Genomic DNA, 22,167 nt, shown 5'->3' on the forward strand with positions numbered 1-22,167 from the left:
TGACAATCAATTGTAACAACCTCAAATGCCACTCCTGTAGCAACACAATCGAAAGACTGAAACCATCACAAGGCGAAAATGAACAGCATGATACTAGCCAAACATTTCTAAAGTCTTGTGAATTGCCTGAAGATAAAGAAAACAACCCAGAGCAAACCCAGGAGAAGTCTATTATGAGAACAAATAGTCCGGAAAGGCAGGAACTACATAATGAGCCTGAAATAGCAAATATCAACCAACAATATACCCAAATGAATTAGAAAAATGGGAAAAAAACAACACAAAAGGCAAACCTTGATCCATTTCCAACTCATGAACAACCAACATCGGAGCATATTGAGCAAGATGAGGTGGCAACAGTAAAACTAAGAGAGATCCGTGAAAGAGAACTCAAATTGCGAAAGGCTGAAGAACATCCAAAAAAGAAAGACAAAATATTCAAAGACGAACAGTCTAAAATAGTGCTCCTGGAAACTCGGTGCCAATATCTGAAATCCAATAATTGTGAATTGGAATCATTAGTCAACACAATGAAACGTAGACTTGACATGAACACTAACACAATTAATCTACAAGGTATGGGGCACTCAACACCATTAAATGAACAAATGCAAAGAAAGATTAACAACAGAATATAAGCCTTCAATGAAAAACTAACAAATCTCGTTATGGACCAGGTAGAAAATCAGTTACAGAAAGAAGCGGAAAGCATAAACATCCAAGATGCAAGACAAGACACACGTGAACATCATGAAAGTAGGGTCAACAATCCAAGCTATGAAAGTAATCAGGAAAATAGTAGAGCTGCAATGAATATCGCCACAACAGTAAGCCAGAGCGTACCCACAAACCCTGAGGTCATCCAGAACCCCGTCCAGAACATACATAACAACGGCGTAGCACAAGTATATAGAATGAACTACCAACCAAGGATGGAGTCTACAAACAATTACACAGGGTGCAACGTATTAACATCAGGATATAATGTAAATGGAGGCCATAGAGGACAATTCATAGTGCCTGATGCTACCAACAACAACAATATTGATAGGTACAACTTTCCACCGCCTATATATAATGCTCACCAGGATACAGGACCAATGACACCTATCATCATAACCCAGATGCCAATAGTACATAATACTGCCCCGCAGGAAAGACCCTCTATACCGTCTTTATCACAACAAATAACATCAATCAACAGGCCCCAGTGCAATCAACCAAATAATAAAAACCCAGATAGAAAACATGTTACGGTACAAGACCGGAAGTATAATGCACAAAGCAGAAACAGAAGTACTAGAACTGATGTTTCTGGCAGCATAGATTCAACTAATCACAATGAACAGGTCTTAGTTGCTAACTAATTCCAAATCACCAACAGCATTTTTAGGCCAACAAAGCCTCCAATGGCTAATCAGGTAGCACAAACAATAGAAGCCTCAAATACTACACTGCAAATAGTTTCATTCAACTGTAAAAGTAATAAATCATGCAGTGCAACGGTTAGGAATCTGATTAGACAAAATAACTTTGTACTTATTCAAAAACATTGGCTATTTGAAGGACAATTAAATCTGATTGGAGAAATCGAAGCAAATGTGAACTATGCCGCTAAAGGTGTGGATAAGTATGATCCACTCCCACCGATATATTTGCCAAGAGGATATGGAGGAGTAGCTATAATATGGAAAATGAAATTGGATAGTATGATAAGTACGTTAGACGACGGAAGAGAGTGTATAAAATACGTGGAAGTCTTAGGAAACGATAATAACAATCTGCTGTTAATATCTATTTATTTGCCATCAACTGGAACTCGTGATCATTATGAAGAATGTATAGACACTATAGATCAACTTAATGAAATTGTTCCAAAATATCAAGATACCCATTATATGATAATTGGAGGAGATCTAAACGAAGACATAGGAAACACCGATAGAATATATAAGAGAAAAGACTATCTTTAAAAATTTGTAAAAGAAACTAAGCTTAAATACGACAATGAAGGAAAAACATTCGTAAAGGTAAATGGAGAAGAATGTTCAGAATTGGACTACTTCCTACATAAACATGGAAAAATCAAGCCAACACACAAGCAAGTAATGAATAGCATTATGAACAACACGCCAGATCATCACCCTATAAAAATGAAAATATTATATGGAATCTCGAACGGTGCCGATTGTAAAAATCTAACGAAGGATTGTATAAACCGAGCTGTCAAATGGGATAAAGTTGATATAGACCTATATTAAGCCATGACAAATGAACATTCAGATTCTATACTCAAAATGCAGCTAGATACATTAGAACAAGCTACATCCGTCTTAGAGCAGGTGCATGGATTTCTAAATGATGATGCAGTTACATGTGCCTCAAACAAGCCTAGGTACAAAGCAAAACCGAAACTGAATGTATGGTCTCCAGATATAAGGTTAGCCCTAGATGAGATGCGTAAATATTATGCGCAATTGGTCAAGCAAGGAAAAATAAAGGACCCTGAAAATAATATATACCAACAAAGACTGAGGACTAAAAAGGAATTTAGGCGACAGGTGCGAATTGAAAATGCTAAAGTCAAAGATACTGAGAAACAACGTATAATGGAAACAAAAACAAAGGATGCAAAACTATGCCATCATCAATGAAGGCTTAAAACTGCACATTAGAAACTTAGCAACTCCAGAGGAATCTACAGGCTTAGAGAATAGACAATATCATCAGGAAGTAGAATATGAAATAGGATTAATTACAGAGACAGTGAAAGATAAGAATACACCACCGGCCACACTAGAAGAACTACAAAAGGCGATCAAATCAATTAATAAAGGAAAATCAGCTGATATCTATGGAATCACTGTCGAACATATACTACATGCAGGAAAAAATTTGGAATGGTTGCTGCTGAACCTCATCAACATAATATTCAAAGAAGGCAAGGTGCCAGACATGCTAAAGAAGGGACTACTAACCCCCGTGTTTAAGAACAAAGGCGAGAAAAACATAGCAACTAATTACAGAGGAATCACTGTACTACCTGTGTTAAACAAAGTGATAGAAACAATTGTAAAAGTAAGGATTAACCACGCAGTACTTGCAACACAAAATGTAACTCAACGAGGATTTACGGCAGGCTCAGGACCAGCAAATGTAGCCTTACCGGTTGAAGAAATATACCGTGAAGCCAAAGATAACAATCAAGATTATGAACTTGTACTGCTGGACGCAAAATCAGCCTTTGATGTAGTTCTACATTCCCATCTTATGAAGAGGCTCTATTATGCGGGAATCGATGATAAACACTGGACAATCATTCAGAGAATGCACACATATGCAACAAGTGCAGTTAAATGGATTGGCCAAACTTCCGAGCTATTTAATGTACTACAAGGAGTACGCCAGGGAGAGATCCTAAGTACCAACCTATACAAGCTTTAGATCAATCTAGTACTCAACATGCTGGAAACATCAAATTTAGGATGTAGAATTGGAAATATACTCTGCAATACTAGCGCATGTGCAGATGATGTCGCACTCATGAACAAAAAGACAACCGATATGCAAGTACAAATCAATATGGCAAACACCTTTGCCGGCATGGAGGGATATAAACTACAGCAAAAAAAAAGCGTGGCTATAATCATCAAATCTAAGCCAACAAGGAAAAAAACGCTATTGAAAGAATATACATTGAATGAAGCTACTATGTTAAGAGTTGACTCAGCTATGCATTTAGGAATAATCAGAACCAACTCTATGAAGCAAAATATCATAGCAAATATTGAGGAGAATATAAAAAAATCAAGGAGAAGTGCTTATGCTCTACTTGGCAGTGGCTTCCATGGTGAAAATGGACTGGATATGGAAACTATAATACACCTGTATAAAATCTACATCTTATCTATTAACACCACGATCTCTTAATCTGGAGAAATTGAAAAAATTTCAAAAGAAAATGCTTAAGCAACTAGTGTCACTACCAACTAATACACCAGATCCCGCAAATAACATCTTGACGGGAATACTACCAGTTGCGACACAAATACACTTAAAGGTTATGACCCTCTTCATAAATGTATGTACCCAACCCAACGAAAGCTTAGAAAAACAACTAGCAAGGAGGCAATTGTGCATCAAGTCAATGAATAGAAACAGCTGGTTTATTGAAGTAAAAAAAAATTATGCTAAAATATGATCTAGGAAATGCAACTGTGTGGCTAGATATTCAGATGAAAAAGGAAGAACTGTTAAATAAAGCCAAAAAAGGGATCAATGCCTACTGGATTGAGCGAATCACATCTTTAGCTAAGCTCTATACCGGCCTTCCATACCTTAACAGTGATATATTCATGCCTGGGAAAATACATCCATTATTGCGAATCAAGCACCAATCTCCAAGAGACAGCAAGATAGTACATACCAAGATCAAACCATTAACTGGAACTTATACGCTACAACCTTTAAGATATAAGATATACAAAGAAGGAACTGAAGATCATTGTATAGCGTGCAACTGTAAGGAAGAAACATTAGAACATTTGCTTATAGAATGTGAAGCGAGGAATTCTACAAACAATTAAGAACCTCCTAACCCCGTGAAGAAGACCTTACATGTGAAATGACAATTCAAGTATTAATGGACATTACAAAAATACAAAAGATATACAGAGTCACATCTGACCTGATGTCTCAAATAGAATTCCAATCAAGAAGGCTACTGTTTCTCATACACAATGCACGATATCAACTGGTGATGAAAGACCAAGCAAAGAAAAAGGACGCATGAGAGTGGGTGCAAGGATGGGAGGGGCAGCAATGAATAATTAAACAAATATTTGAAAATCTAGTCTATTTAATACAATTTTTAATAAGTATAATTCTTCTTATTAAATCTAAAAGTCTCAGTTAATAAATATTCTGTGAATTAACTTTAAATAGTTTTAAAAACATAACTTTTCTATTTACTCTCATAATTCATAGTAAATAAATTAGTGTCAAATTAACTTTAAAGATATAAAGGTGAATTTTTAATGTCACAGACCATAAATTTTGTCTTTTTCTTTTTGTAAATTATCTAAAAAGTAAACCTGTGATTTAATCTGTAAATGTTATCACATTAAATATCAGTAGACCAAAATAATCTAGACTGCTCGAAGCAAAAAATCATAAAAATTCTAAACTTCGCATGTAAAAAGTCTTAAAAACTGTAAACTTCCCATGTAAAAAGTCATAAAAACTTAAAAGTTCCTAATGTAAATAGTGTATATAATTTTGTTGTGTTATGATTGTTAATTTATTTTTCGTTTATTTTTTGGTGGTGGAACTGTTCGACATACGAAAGTATAGTTACCCTATAAAAGGTTTAAAGATCCAGAGAAGAAGTAGTTAGGTATACGTACAGTTCAAATGGAGAAAGGAAATATTTTTACAAAATAAATAATGTTGATGTTCATAGTACAAAGAAGTGAAAATGTATAGTAATACCAAACACTTATATGTTCCTTTAGAATTTCAACCAAAGATGAAGGACTGGATCTTCCATCACTGTATTGGATACCTAAACTACATAAGTGTATATTGCCGGGTCTTCCAAGTGCTCCGAAAAACCTCTTTCTAAATTATTAACATCAATGTTATCAGCAATCAAAGCCTGGTTTCAAAGTTATTGTGAAACTACCTTTTCTAGAGGTGGCGTGAATCAGATGAGGATACTAAAAAATTCTAAAGATCTTTAAGAGAACACACAATCTAAGACTCTTTCATCTTGCATTAGTGATAAAAACATTTGACTTTTCTAAACTTTACACAAGAATTCCCAATTCCAAACTGAAAGACAAATTGAAGGAGTTGGCCCTGCTTTGTTTTATAAAAAAAAAAGACCAACAAGTATCATGTCTTAGGGAGGGATAAATCCTACTTTGTAAAAAAACACTCTGATTCAAACAAAAAATTCTATGAAACTTACATTATTAAGATGCTTGGTTTCTTGATTGACAACATATTTATTACGTTTGGAGGACGTGTTTTTCTACAAACAATCGGCATTCCCATGGGAGCAAACTGTGTCCCTCTTTTTGCCGACTTGTTCCATTTTTCATATGAGGCTGTAAATTAGCAGTATCCTTTAACTTTACTTTCCGCTATATAAATGTTGTTCTCTCACTAATTAATTTAAAATTTAGAAATTTTGTTAAGTGCATCTATTCCATCGAACTTGAGATAAATGATTTAACAGTTAAGTCTGCCACATATCTTGACTTACATCTAGAAATTGACAATGAGGGTCGGTTGAAAACAAAACTTTACGACAAAAGAGATTTCAGCTTCTCAATTGTGAACTTTTCATTTCTATGTAGCAACATTCCAGCAGTTGATACGATATTGTATTTCCTATCATGATTTCCTTGATAGAGGGTCGCTGTTCACAAGGAAGCTATTAAACAAAGAGTTCTTAGTGGTGAAATTGAAATCATTCCTTCATAAATATTACGGACGCCATCACAAGTTGGTTGACCGTTATGGAGTATCCGTTTCAGAGATGATAGCGGATATGTTCCAAATGTCGCAACTACAACTACTTACAGGTGCCACATGTAAAGCAGGATCTGCTAACTCTTCCGGAGCACCTGAGATCAGTTTTTGGTGGGGTTCATGTTGCTTAGTCTTTCGTTTTCTATGTTGTGTTTGCGTACTATTGTTTGTTTGTTTGTTGGTCTTTTTTCTTTTTTAGCCATGGAGTTGTCAGTTTATTTTCGACATATGAGTTTGAATGTCCCTTTTGATATCTTTCGCCTCCCTTTTATAGGAATAGATAACCTTTGATGTTTACGGCAAAACCTTTTGGAATATTTGCCCTCATTGCTCGTCAACTTCGTATTTTATTTGGCTTTTTTAATCTTTTTTTTTTTTTATTCCAGCGTCACCGATAAGTCTTTTGTAGACAAAAAAGTGCGTCTAGCGTACACAATCTTAATCACGGTATCTATGATGAGTTTATTTACACATTGAAGCATGTACAAAGCAATCGATAATATGTTATGTTAAACAAATATTAGATTCCAAATCATTATATGTATAAATAACCTTAATAAATAACCGTTTATGAAAAAAGATGCCGTAAGTTTGTAATGAATTCTGATAAATAAAGGGACAACAATTCTTTTTTTTTATTTTACTAGCATGTTTTTCATACTGTTCAAAAACTAAAATTAGATTTAAATTTTACATTTTAGATTGTTTTATGAAACTATCTCAGATAGTTTTGCATTAAATTGTATATATCGCTTTTTCTCGTATAAATCTGATATTTTGGTTCATCTATTTTAAGATAATTGTGTTGAGCAATATACGGCATGGACTTTCATCGGCGTTATGATAGGAGTAGTTATAGTATTCATTTTGAGGACAGTTTTCAAAATATGTCAGTGCAATATCAGTAAGTACTTTTGATATCACTTTTTTTTACCCTAATGCTAAGTTAAACTGATAACCCAATACCCCATCCGTTCATTTTAAGGGAAATAGAATGTATCCATATATCAACAAAATATTCCATTTATTTATCGTACTATTATTTATTTGGTAAATTAGATATACTCCATTGATTACTATTGTTACTTTGTGTACTGGACATTTTTTCCGATGTCATATTTTCAGTATTTTGTAACCATATATGAATTCGTCTTCAATTACATAAACTAAGTCCTAAATTTTTCCATGACTTTTACTTTATCTATTAGTTTTATGATAAAGTCAATAATTCATTTTGTATCCAAATGAATACTTACTTTAGATTGTTTAACGACATAATTTTTTTCTAAATATTTAGTTTTAAAAGGGCCTCTTCACTGAAAAGTGGAATTATATGATCGTCATCATCGGTGGTTATCAATTACATTCTTAAAGTCGGACAGATCTACAATTGTTCCCGTCAATAAAAGAGTATACTATGAAGTAAAATTATAAGGTTTACTCATTTTCATTCAAATAATGGTTACCAAACTGTGATATTCATATGCTAACTTCAACATATATTTTAATGTCTCAAACTTATAAATTACCTTGTGTTTTAAACTGTTCAATTTTATTCTGAATTGATATGCTATGAATTTTGCTGTTTATTTTGTTTCGATTTAGTCTTAATCATCACAGATATCATAAAATGTTTATTATACAACGTGTTGTTACTTAATTTGTTTTCTTGATTTTTTTTTATGTCGTAAATTATATGAATTTTTATGATATTAATTTCTTTTCAGATGAATAAATTTGATACGTATCTAGAGCTTTGGCAAAGTAAATTTTTCCAATTTACATCTGCTACTACAATATTTCTAGTATTTGAAATAATAAAAATACATTTACTATTTTTCTCTTTTAGCAACAAGAGGTTACACTAGAGCAGATTGGCGTGGAAGGTGTTGCATCTGTAGAACAAAATGCTACTTTGGTAATTTATTTTTTATGTTTCTTTCTAAAACCAAACAGAAAACTATTACTCGTAATAAATTAATATACATCTGCTTAGATTGAAAGATTCTGCTGAAGGTTTTGCGTCAAGAAATTGTTAATCACTGGCGATGAAAAACCATACTCAGTAAATTTTTGTTATTACAAGCGAATATGTGCTTGTTCAAAAACACAAAATAAGACCCAATTAAAAATTTATAAATAAAAAATGTAAAATTAAATTCGGTTTATATATCAATATAATTGAAAATCTATTCTCAAACGATTTATGTTATTCATAGTCAGCAGGATATTTGATATGATGTAATTCGATGCATTATTTATTGTAAACCAAATTATTTTCTCAGACATTTTGTTTTGCGTCTAAGTTCTATACATTAATTGACAAAAAAAATGCAATTTTTCACATCCATAAACTACCGTGCGATTTTTCTCTTTTTTTTTTAAGGAATAACTATAAAGAATTTATTTTACCGCACATTTCATTGTCATTTTTATTGTTCTTTAATTAGAAGATTTTCGTTTCAGCTACGAAACTTTCCATTGGTATATCATTGATTGTTCTCGTCATTATTATTCCCTATGTGAGTGGGTTACTGGAAAATTGTTGCAAAGGTGAGCTTACATTAATAGTTTTAAAAAAATGACATTCAATTCTGACATAGATATAAAATCTCTTCGTGATCAATATTAAAAAAATTTAAAGTAAAAACGAGAGATACAAAAAGGATAATCAAACTCACAAGTCTAAATGGGACTGACAATGCAATTACAAAAAAACGAAAAAAGACCAAAAGACAAACAACAGTATATACAAGACACAAAAAAGTAAAACTAAAACATGAGCAAGAAGAACACACGACCAAAAACCGTAGGTGATCTCAAGTGATCCGGAAGGGTAAGCAGATGTCGTTAAAACAGCGTTATTTATATTTCCTGGTAGATTTTGACTATAGGCCTGTTTCGAAAGGATTTTCATTGGATATAACGTTGGAATTTGGTATAATACACGGGAAAATAAGCACGATATGTATACTTGAACTGTCCATGACGTTAAAACACTAAATCCCTGGGATGTGCTTTAGTTGATTTTAGTCTCTGATGCATGATTTTTTTTTATTATCAATTGTTTTTGGCTTTTAACTAGCTTTCAGTAATTGCGAGTACTCTCAAATCGTACTTTCGTGTTAATTTGACCTGTCGATACAACTTGTAATGTGTTTTTGTTATTTAATGTTTACTTATTCAATGTTATATCTAGTCTCACTATTTTTAATATATGCCACATTTGATAAGTGTTTAATATGACGAAAAATTCTCACTCGTGTTCTCGTACTAGGAACAACAAAATTATTTATTTTGTAAACATTATTATTCCGTACTCTATGTATACCTTACCTGTATACGTTATTTTATTTGGCGGCAATTTGTCCAAGGTCATGGTTGTCTTTCCGATATTGTTAAACATCTAACCCCCTTGTTTTATTAATTTTGTATTTACATTGTGTCATATATAAAATTTATTCGTTCAGTGTATGTTCACTTGTTTTTTTTAATATGTCTTTTGATTGAGTTAAGCCATTTTAATTGATATATTATAGTTCGTCTTTCTATGTTGTTTATATACACTATTGTTTCAGGTAGGATGAAGGTTGGCGCCTATTAAAACGCTGCATTTGTTTGCACCTGTCCTAAGTCAGGAACCTGATGTTCAGTGGTTGTCGTTTGTTGATGTGGTTCATAAGTGTTTCTCGTTTCTTTTTTTTTTATGTAGATTCGACCGTTGGTTTTCCTGTTTGAATGGTTTTACACTAGTCATTTTTGTGGCCCTTCATAGCTTGCTGTTCGGTGTGAGTCAAGGCTCCGTGTTGAAGGTCGTACTTTGAAATATAATGGTTTAATTTTACAAATTGTGACTTGGATGGAAAGTTGTCTCATTGACACTCATACCACATCTTCTTATATCTATTGAATGAATGAATGAATGAATGAATGAATTAGTTACTTTATATAAATAGTGGATCGGGGATGTCAGTTTTCTATTCTAACAGTTAAATTTTTGTGCACTTCTATACGAATATGTCATCTCCTAACATTCCAAGACTGTTTCTATATAATTGAGTTTTTTTAGGGGGTGGGAAGGGGGGGGGGGTGGTGGGGTGGGGGGTGGTATTTGTCTGATTTAACAGAGAGGCCAAATATACCAAAGGGACATTCAAACTCATAAGTCGAAAACAAAATATCCCCCTTTCAGTAGTAATCACTTCTGTATTGACATGCATTATCATGGAAATATAAAATCCTTATTATAAATCAACTGTTTACAAATCTTTATAGTTTTCGAAAAACTTAAGTTATTCTACCCTATGAACAGATTGCATTGGCTGTTTTTTTTTCAAGAACTTTCGAAATTTTTGGTCATAGGTACTTTTCAAATTCGTTCTTTTTTTAGATTATTTTTCTTTTTTGGTTCGTGCGTCACATATGGGTCTTTTTTGGACGATGCGCGCGTCTAGCGTGCACAATTTTAGTCCTGGTATCTATGATGGTTTTTGTTATTGACAAAGTTACAGTCACCAGTAACGATATGACAACAAGTATACAATATATTTTAATTAAGATCTGGTACAGTAAAGAGGTTTAACTTTTAGTCGTATATATATTTAGACACTGCAACACGTGTTTATACACGCCAAATGTGTTGTAAAAGTATAAAGAAAAGACATATCTTTAAAGTATGATCGACGTTCTTTTTAGATTTTAATAGTTGATAAGGGATAAGAGGTAAACGATGGCATTAACACTTTTGGTGACAATTCTTATATGACGTGCTTCGTTCGCATTGTAAACAACAGCGTGATGAAATTTTCGAAATATCTATATTTAGCACGCATTTACAGATATGTATATTTATGGCTGATAGAGTCTATCTTCGACATAAATCCCTATGTATAGGAACCTATGTGAAAACATTATGGCTATTGTCTTGTCTAAATTCAAATTGAAAATAAAATACAGAACTGTTATTCATATTCGAATGCATAACAACAAGAATATGTGCATTGGAAATTAGAAAAAAGGTAAAATAAGATAAATTTCCGGGTAAATCCATGACTGGTGATCGAGCATAAACATTAAACACGACGTCATACGTTATTCAGATACGTTTACTCTCCAAATTCGGATACTATTTCATTAAAAAGGAGTTTTTAGGTAGGTGTTGTCAACACGGTGGCTCACTAATTCGTTATGTCATGTGAATTGTTGATTTGACGAGAAAATTGCCAACGTTTATAAATTATAAATAAAAATTGTAAATGTTTGGGTTGAGATATATTAGGATTAAACACATTTTTCTGGAGGATATTTGGGAAATATTTCATGCATGCCATAGATTTATTTGAAGTTGAAATCACCGCTTCGTAAATTTTACAGACGCCATCACGAGTTGGTTGACCGTTATAGGATATCTGTTCCACAGATGACGTGGGATATGTTTTAATAGTAGTAACTAAAATCCCGTCCCCCTTTCTCCGAATGTTACCTACCGAATTAGATTAACACCGATTTGTACTTACACGAGCAACACAACGGGTGCTACATGAGGATCAGGATCTGCTTACCCATCCGGATCATCTGAGGTCACTCCTAGTTTTTGATGGGGTTCGTGTTGCAATTTTCAATGTTGTGTTTTGTGTACTCCTCTTTCGCCTTTCGTCTACTGAAATCGACAAATTCAATTTCAATTTGACAATTCTACGGTTATTGTTTTTTTATAAAATAGTAATCGAAAGTTACACTTTGGGTAATTTCGAGAGTCCGAAGCGCTTTAAATAACAGATTCCTTTGTAACTCATACATTGTATATCCATTAAAGATTGAAGTATAAAGTATAAAGTATAAAGTAAAATGAATTGTCTCACTCCTATACCACCAGCCTTTATGAAATATGTAAGGCTTATAGTTTTAGCCTATCTAATTCGTTGGATTGATTCTGACTAAATCATGTATTTCAGATAAAGAATATTTCATTATATTTGGCGTTTGTATGGTCTTTATGTTTGTAGTATGTCTTTTGATTCCAAGAACAGGTTTGTATTTACTCTGTAAGCAACTCGTTTTCATCACAATGATTTTTATAAGACATATACATAATAGGTATATTGTTCCTAACTCAAAAACTAGTCCAATTGGGTTGAACGGAAGAAAAACTGAAATCAACATTACACAAGTTTCAAAGTTACAAAGTTATTAGGTAACAGACACCGAACGTCTTGTTTCGACTCGTAACAGACATTTCAAAAGATATAAGATGTTAGATATTATAAAAACGAAACGTAAAATACGAAAGGGACACTCACACTGATTAGTCATAGACAAACTGACAACGCCCTTGCAAAAATACGAAAAACGACCAAATGGCAAGAAAAGAGACCAATAAAAACATCAATCGTCTAATCTGTTAATTAAGTGATTGTGATCTATTCTGCATCGCGGCATTTTATTCGAGTCTAATTTTGCAAAGCGGCTGACCCAGTTATGAGTTCTAGAATCCCCTTATTTGTTGTATACTCAATATGAATTTCTATGTAAACTAAGTATTTGTGGTTAGTGTTATGTGTTATGGCTGCCATATACCTCTTTTTGTGTAATTCGGATTACACTGAAAGGTTGTTCTCTCATTGAAATTCCACACAGATTTTTGAACGGATATAACAAACATACATTTATACAAATTAAGATTGTTGAGAATGTGTTCAGACAAATTTAAAATGTTAATAATTTGTTAAAATAGGTCAATCATGTTTAGAATTTGTTTAGACTAATTCAGAATGTCTAGAATGTGTTTAGAAAATTAAATGAAAATTAAAAATGTTAGAAATGTGTTACAACATATTCAGACCAATTTCATTCTTTTCGGGATATTAAGATAAAATTCTATCAAATTCAGACAAAAATCGATCATTTCGCAATGTGGTAAGTTAACGTTGTAGTGAATAATATCATTTATCTATTCATTTTCTATTTACACTAGGTGAACAAAATGAACAGCCAGCAGACTTAGAAACGAATATCCAACAATTATTAAGTAGGGAGAATGAAGTGGAAGAAAAGAATAAATCAGAAGAAGAAGAATGAACACACTAAACATAAAAAAAATACTGACATATAATCAACAACAATAGTTCTGCATACAGAAAAATATTAGATAAAGCAAAATAAATCCAACAACAATAAGCTAGTGTTACACTCTAATTGCAAGACACGGTCAAATGGTCTGTTAATTGAAACACGTTACATTACTCCTTAAATTATTGTTTGATGAGTCATAACAGGTGGTAGCAGTGCATATAGATGCAGATGCGTAAATGTCTGTTACTTAATCTAAATCTAAGTTATTTGCAAGTTAGTTTCTATCGGTCAATGTTAATTTCAAAATCCTTAATCTTGTCCAAAATATATTTTTTCAGGAGGGAGGGTTAATAGGACCCATGCAAAAAATCCCGGAAAAAAAACATAGTAAATTTTCTAAACTTAAAGCAACTTTAACTACTTTTATGAATTTTTCTGGTTCAAATTGACAAAAAAAAACACTACATCGTTGTTTCTCTCAGCTTTGGGGTTTTTTATCGAAATGTCCCATGATAAACATTTGTTGCTAACAAGAAGGCTTTTGAACAACGGTTCTTTATTGAAAAATTACTGTCGTTACATTTAAAAAGTTTCGGATGCATTCATTATACATGTTATAGAACTAAGGAGATGTGGTATGATTGCCAATGAGACAACTATCCACCAAAATTCAAATGAAGTGGATGTAAGCAATTATAGGCAACCGTATGGCCTTCAACAATTAGAAAATCCATACCGTATAGTCGGCTATAAAAGGCCCCGACATCAACAATATGAAACAATTTAATTGAAAAAACTAACGGCCTAATTTATAACAAAACAATTTACCAAAAACAAATATGACAGACATGAACCAACGACAACCACAGAACTACAGATTCCTGACTTGGGATAGGCACATTAAGAATGTGGCGGAGTTAAACATTATTGTGAGCGTTCAACCCTCCCATACCTAGGACAGTCTTGTTAAGTCGTGACAAAAGTTTTTCGAACTCTTTGCAGCTGCAGTTTCTTACTTATTTCCTCATTTTCATGTGTATTTACCATTTGTTTACCTTAGATGTTGTTCCCAGGGTGATAAATGGTGATATTATCGCAAAAAGATTTTTTTTGTTTTTTGAAGATGTTGAGGATTAGGTGGTGGTTATAGTGGTTGTCGAGGTCATCGTCGTGGTCGCTACTGCTCTTAGATTAGGCAAGGAAATTTTATTGAAATTAAAAAATAAAAACAACGTGTGTAGTAAAAAAGATCTAGAAGTAATAGGCGTTTTAAGAAAAGGTGCGTACTGTATAACTATCAAATAAGTATTACAGTACGTTCAGATTTTTTTTCAGAGACAATGAATAAGGTCTAAGCTGTTTTCATCTTAAATCAGTTTAATGATTTTTGAAAGCATTTTTGCAATCACTTGTAGTTTCGTATATATATTTCCAATATTCCATTAGTATTTTTTTTTCCTCATTAGTTTCGCTTTTACTTTGATCTTCACATGACCAGAATTTCTTGCAACATGAATAATTACATACCTTCTGTTTGTGGTTCGTGAATAGGCAGGAATGACACCGTGCAGTTATGTGTGTTTCCTATCTTTTACTGACATTTCAAAAGTAAAACAGGTGATTGATTGAACTTAAAAACCTACAATCTTTATCGTATTCGGCATCTGGCAAACAAAATTGTAATCCTGGTATCTATGATGATCTTATCTACAACAACAGACATTACTTCTGTTTTGTATTGTAAACTTCCCTCAAGACCTGTATAAAGATTATGTAATTTTCAGTTGATAAAATATTGCACGTCCTGTTCTCCCTATCATTATGTTCTTTGTGAAGTATTCTGTTTTCGAGAAAGCTATCAGATCTAGGTTGATATCTTTTTATTTATATGTATAATGGTGGTGGAGTAAAAGTTCTTACTTGGGAGTTTGAACTTGAGAAAAATATGGCATAAAAAGGCTTAAGGGGTACATTTAACTGCACCATATAAACATTCCGTCAAATACCTTTTATGTGATGCTCGAGGTCAAAATATTTGAAATGACAAACCCGAACAAGAATTAGACTATGTGTGTGGGACATACTTTCCTTGATTTAAAAAAATCAATAAAGGAATGTTCGTATTTTCCTGCCAATACCGAAGCACTGACGAATGATCTAGATTTATCTTCAGGATAAGCTGAATACCAGCACTCGAGGTATCTACAATGTACACAGTAGTTGTAATAACACTAACGGTACCAATTTCACAACACGAGAAGAACATTTCGACAATGAATATCTCTTCGGCAGTGTTCCGGACAAGATATTTAGAAATCTAAAACCTTATACAAACGTTAAAGTCTTGATAATATAAAAAAACAAATATTTTAGTCAAAGCTCACAAAAGGATGAGAGGGAGATACAACCCCCAATCAAAAACAAATTAAAGGGAAGTCAACTTAACAATATCCAGTATATTATGCCAGTACCGATATATATATTGGTACTGTAACTATGGTATTAATCATTACTTTTTCGTCGAACTGAAGCAGAATATGCATGACCTAATTGCAATTAAATGTTAAGAAAACAACAATTAATCATTTGATAAAAACGTTTGGCAAACACTTATCCAAGGTTGTATCTTCTTACTGTTATAGCCCTTTAAGTCATGCTCACACAAGCTAACAGAGTTAATACAATCGTCTGTCCTGTGTTTGTTTTAAATTTGTACTAAAGGAAAATAAAAAATAAAACTTGCCCGGATCCTTTATTTTATTGTGTGCTCATTTAGTTCTAAAAATGTTCTAGTTTTTTATACATTGGTACCTTCTCCGTTCTTAAAATAGTGATCATCCAGAAAAGAGATTTTGTAATTGCTGAAAACTGTTAATGAAGGTTAAGTTAATACTAATAGTATAAATGCTTTTTCAGCTCACATATCTTTGCCAAAAGAATAGAGAAATGTCGAAAACGAGCACCGAATGGATTCAAAGTTCTCAAGACCTCACAATCATCAATCAAAATTGCTTAATTGTGTGATCAAACACATATAAGCTGCTCTTTACACAAAGGTTATGGAGAAAGACGTTAATATATACATTAGGATTTTACTATACAGTAGCACGTTTCTACCCAAATTTTTATGTTAATACCAAGTACATAAAATAGCACACGTAGAATAAAAATGTATTACCGCGAACCCATATGAACCCCAAAGGTGACTGCATGTGTTCAAAGAAGTGCTATATCTCAAAACAAATTTTATAACAAATGGCATTTTTATAAGCTATAAATCGGAAAACGACAACGACAACGAGCCTGTGATAATGACAAATATAATTTGTGATGAATAAAGGCAACAGTAGTATACCGCTGTTCAATAGTCAAAATTCGATTAAGAAAAAAAAAAAATCCGGGTAACAAACTAAAACCGAGGGAAACACATCAACTATAAGAGGAAAACAACGGAACAACAGAAACACTGAACTACAACAAAAGCAAACGCCAACATACATAGAAACGGACTGTACATAACTACTGCCATATTCCTGACTTGGTACAGGACATTTTAAGACAAAATGGTGGATTGAACCTGGTTTTATGGCTAGCCGAACCTCCCGCTTATATGGCTATGTTATAAATACCGCTAAAATGACAAAACTACGTGACAGGAATACAGTACAAACAAACGCATGAACACTCAGCACAGAGAAATGCAAAAATAAATAATACAATAGTACATTACAATATTATGAGCCTAGAATGCTTATTTTCTCTATATTACATAGGCATGGACATGTGTATAAAAAACCATCAGTCAATCATCCTCTTTTTTCGACATCTTTCATTAATGCAGTTTCATAATTATAACTGGTAAAGAGGCGAGAGATATACAAACTCATTAATCAAAAACAAACTGACAATATCATGGCAAAAAACAAAAAGACAAACGACGGTAAAAAAAACACAACATAGAAAACCAAAGAATGAGCAATTAATTTAAATTAACCTATCGTTTTACGTTTACTACATGAAAAGAAACTATTTGACAGCAGAACAGACCACAAAAACAATCAACACTCGACTCATAATAGATGCACGAAGCCCTGCTATGTAAATATCGAAATATGCTATCAGATTTGGTGATTATGCCGTTCAAATATCAAATCGTCCTACTTTTGATATCCTGTCAAAAATTCGATACTACGATTGGCTCATAATAATTATCGTGGTCCATCACGCGACAGCAATATTGGCAAATGCAAGACACTAGTTAACCTTATTGGAAATACTAGAAAACAACCTTGCATTTATTTAGTGGTAATAACAGTTAAAATACTCAGTTAGAGAAGTTGTAATTTGATATATTTTTTTAATTAAAAACAACATGAACAAGAAGATTTTTTTTTTAATTTTCTTATATTCATGATAACTGCGATTAAAAGGGACAAGTATTATACATGTTACAAAAGTAGCTCTTTATGTCAATTAATTTCTTCATAATCATCCCTATCATCATTTCCACTCAGTTGAAGTTCATCCTCTTCTTCCTTAATATCAGAATAATGACTTTCCTGGGGAATTCCCATTAGCTCTAGATATTGGTGATTTGTTCGTACATATACATGGTCGTCTTCCAGTGATTCTGGAGCTGAATGATAACTGAAAGTATTGTTATATTGCAATGAAAGGTATATTTTCATAGAATTATTAATTGTTAACAGCCACGTTCTGTATGTGCCTGTCCCAAGACAGAAGCCTGTAATTCAATAGTTGTCGTTTGTTGTTGTATCTTATATTCGTTTTTTGGTTTGTTGATTAGTTCATATATCAGTCCATTGGCTCTCTTTTTTGAGTTGTGTTACGTCTTGTTATGGCGGGGCCTTTTATAGCTTGCTATGTGGTATGAATTTTTGTCATTGTTGAAGTTCGTACGTTGGCCTATAGTTGCTCACATCTACGTCATTTGGTCTCTGACGGAAAGCTGTATCATTGACAAACATGCCACATCTCCTTATTTCAAATCTAGAATAAATGATACGGATGTAAAGCAGATAATCTTTTATGTTTTAACTGTGTTTCCATTTTTATCATTCAAGTAGTAGTTGTAATGAAATTTGCAGAAATATTTCGATTTCGTATAATCAACGCGGCTTTCACTTTTTCTTTAGGTAACACATAAGTTCCGCTCTAAGATTGGAAGAATAATTTGTAATACAATAGTTTCATGAGCAACACGACGGGTACCACATTAGGGGAAAGATCTGCATACCCTTCCAGAGCACTTGAGATCACATCGGTTTTTGTTGCTCAGTGTTTAGTATTTTTATGTTGTATTTTGTAAACTGTTGTTTGTCTTTTGTTCTTTTTCTCTTTTATTAACATGGCGTTGTCAGTTTATTTTCTACTTATGAGTATGAATATCCCTATGGTATTTCACCCCTTTCTCTTTCAGTAATACTCCGTCTGTTATAAAGTAGAAAATCAGAAAATTTCACACTCCCACTGTAAAAGCTGTTTTCTAATTTTTTTAACTTTGACTCTAATTAATTATTTTACTACGTATATCGAATATCAAACTTTAAAAATTCTATTGCGAATTGTGAATTTAGAACCTTTGGGGCTTTTGTATACTCTCTTTCAAATTGTAGAGTTTTGAGCTACATTTACTTCTATGACTATGTGCAATACAAATGCTAGTAGATCAAGATACTTGCATAGGAATAGTTGGTGATCGTTCTAGTGGACCAACAATATGAACAACATCTGTAATATTAAAGAAAATGTACAAGACGTCAATGTATCGACTGAGCTATGGAAAATAAAACATACATTTAAATCTGTTGATATTAAAACAAACGCGTTTGGACTTCGGCATTACATGTGTTTTACAGTCCAATACGTGACACAACAAATTGAAATTGATTATGATTTTTGCCAAAATTATGCTCATTGTCACCACGGATAAGTGTTAAACCAAGCGATATATGGATCACACATAAACATAAAACAGGAAGTACGAAGTGTGTTTTGCAATTAATCCTATAAGGTTAGCTAGGAACCATACGCGTTCATAATTATGCAAAATATATTTTAAGTAAAGGACCACTAATAATGTACATTTTTGTTCGAAATGCGCTTATGGTTCATCAATAGACTATTTTCATATTACCGACTTTTGACTCCGGATTATATGATTTGTCGACTGGTTACCTTGGACATCATGGTACCAAGTCATGTAAGAGCAAGCTAAAGAAGTAAAACCAAGCTTTCAGTCGGTACAATTTTGGGGGAAAATTACCTGGTTAATATTTTTTTTCACTACAAAATTATCGGAAAAACAGTAAACTTTCCCCTCAAATTACACCGATTATATGTTTGATTTTACTTATTTTGGTTGCTCTTACTTGACCGAGTATCATGATGTCCAAGGTAACCAGTCGACAAATTATATAATCCGGAGTCAAAAGTCGGTAATATGAAGATAGTCTATTAAATTTGGTTATACCATCGTGTAATTGTGAAAACTATCAACTGACCAATTTGTCTTTAGATATACTGTTAGTCCTTCCATCTAGGAATTGTACATGGACAAATAGAATACCATTAGTTTAGTACTGATATTTGCAAAATTATCTGCTATTTCCGGAATTCTTGTTAAAAACAAATTAAAAAAATTTACTATAAATCAGTAATTTTTTAATGCGCATGTGCATATGTACACTTTGATTTTAATGCATTGAATCATGCAATGGATGACGACTGTATTACATATTTTTCATTCCGATATTTGTTTGTATTATATTTTGATGTTTGACCTAATTCAGTAATTGTAAATTTGGTTATATATTAAATAGTACATAATTTTGGGGTTTTATTTCCTAACGTTTCTACTTATTTACTCATCAATGGCTTTCAACTGTTCAGGTTAAAGCGTTCCTGGCAAAGGAAAAAGCTCAAAACTGTTTCAGCTTTCAAATGTTAGGTTGTGAGCGTTCCTGATGAAGGTGAGTCCTTAAGAGATCTTCAAACGGCAGAATTCTATATGGTTGTAACTTATTTACTACCACTTGGTCGATAACACTTCTGGTGGGCTGTTACTCTTTGTTGGTATCAGAAGATCAGTACTTACGGTACTGACATGTTCTAAAGCATTAAGGATGTTCGCTCCTCTGTTTCATAATAACAAGGTCTTTAAAAGACTGTTATAGATTGATAGAATATGAATAAGGAAAATTAAAAATTAGAAAAAAATGATAGATCCGTGTTCTAGTTTTTGAGATATAATCAATTGAAAATTTGGCGGGAAAATGTTCTCTCTAGAATTTTCATTCATGTAACATTGACACCTTTTTCCTTTCAAAAACTATGAAAAAAACATTACTTTTAAAACTATATGCAATAAAATTATGAAAAGAAAAGTAGATGTCAGTGGGCAAAGTTTTTATTGGCACTACATGGATAAAACTAGAGGATTCAAAATATCTGACAAAAAGTCAAAAACAAGATTAGCGAACATCCTTAACGTTTAAAATTTCCCATTGATGAATTAAGAAATTTTTCAGACATTAGGGTTCCAACTCCATCGTGCAAAGCCGATCTTAGATGAATTCGGCTGCTATGTTCAAATGGGTTTTATAACCCCAGTAGGGTAAGCATTTCATTATCAAAATGATATATCGGGGGAAAGTCTATAAGAACCATAAACCTTGTACAGGGACCTTAAACAGGATAACATCACAATGTGAAATACTGATCAAAATATTTCGGAAAAGGCCTATTGTTAAGTCTACGTCATATGGTCTCATGTAGAGAGTTGTCACATTGGCAACCATACCACATCTTTGTATTTCTTTATTATCTCCTGAAATCACTAGTTCACACAAGAACAAGTTGAACAAGATAAGAGACACAAAGTACCGAATAAGATTTCTCGCGGTTACTAACAGTTCAACGCCCAATTTCATATCATAAATAAAGCGTAGATCATTCACTAGAAAATTTAACTGGAACTGAAAAGGCCATTTACATGTTTCAACAGGTCTAAAAAGACCAAACAATAAATTATTATCAAATAAGTCTTGTTCAGTTATAATTTACAATTAAGAAACTATCCGAAATAACAACTTAAACTCTTAAAAAATCTGTTCATGGTATTTTCAGATCAAAGTGGTTATTTATGACTAAAATTCATTTTACAGTGATAACACCTTCGAAGAATTTACCGTAAAGCCTTCATAATCAGTTTGCAAAAGCATGACCATGGTCAATGCCAAAATATAAACATCTACATAAATCGTTTTGAATAAACATATTAGTCAAATATCGTCACCATGATATACTCACTTTGATACTGTTTTCCTCTAGGAATTGCAACAGTCATTGTCGTTGCCACTAAAAATTCTCCAAAGATCGACAATCCAAAAATCCAAAATCGAAAGTCAAATGATACAATCAGATCTGCAAATATTTAAACATACTCGTTCATGAGTTTCATGTTCCACAGACTTGTTAAATGTGTAGTGTCTTTCGGAGTTATCATTTGTCCGTTGTTATAAAATCAAAAAGTACCAA

At 32.8% G+C, this 22,167-nt stretch overlaps 1 protein-coding gene and 1 long non-coding RNA gene across 2 annotated transcripts in view; one reads left to right on the forward strand and one right to left on the reverse strand.

Annotated features, from left to right (window-relative positions):
* LOC127718631 (uncharacterized) overlaps nucleotides 1-13,710 on the forward strand; it is a 47,981-nt gene extending 34,271 nt beyond the window's left edge. The window contains exons 2-6 of the mRNA XM_052224684.1: nucleotides 7,334-7,441; nucleotides 8,387-8,455; nucleotides 9,004-9,090; nucleotides 12,492-12,566; nucleotides 13,511-13,710. Coding sequence (XP_052080644.1) covers nucleotides 7,378-7,441; nucleotides 8,387-8,455; nucleotides 9,004-9,090; nucleotides 12,492-12,566; nucleotides 13,511-13,614 — 399 coding nt within the window. The 5' untranslated portion in view covers nucleotides 7,334-7,377 and the 3' untranslated portion in view covers nucleotides 13,615-13,710. The remainder of the gene's footprint in view (nucleotides 1-7,333; nucleotides 7,442-8,386; nucleotides 8,456-9,003; nucleotides 9,091-12,491; nucleotides 12,567-13,510) is intronic.
* A 5,540-nt stretch (nucleotides 13,711-19,250) lies between these two features.
* The window catches only part of LOC127718633 (uncharacterized), an 83,143-nt gene continuing 80,226 nt past the window's right edge, over nucleotides 19,251-22,167 (reverse strand). Inside the window, exons 2-3 of the long non-coding RNA XR_007989950.1 lie at nucleotides 21,940-22,053; nucleotides 19,251-19,359 (exon numbers count right to left, since the gene is read on the reverse strand). This is a non-coding gene — a long non-coding RNA (uncharacterized LOC127718633). The remainder of the gene's footprint in view (nucleotides 19,360-21,939; nucleotides 22,054-22,167) is intronic.

The sequence above is a fragment of the Mytilus californianus genome, unplaced genomic scaffold, assembly GCF_021869535.1.
Source record: "Mytilus californianus isolate M0D057914Y unplaced genomic scaffold, xbMytCali1.0.p SCAF_10, whole genome shotgun sequence".
Taxonomy (NCBI): domain Eukaryota; kingdom Metazoa; phylum Mollusca; class Bivalvia; order Mytilida; family Mytilidae; genus Mytilus; species Mytilus californianus.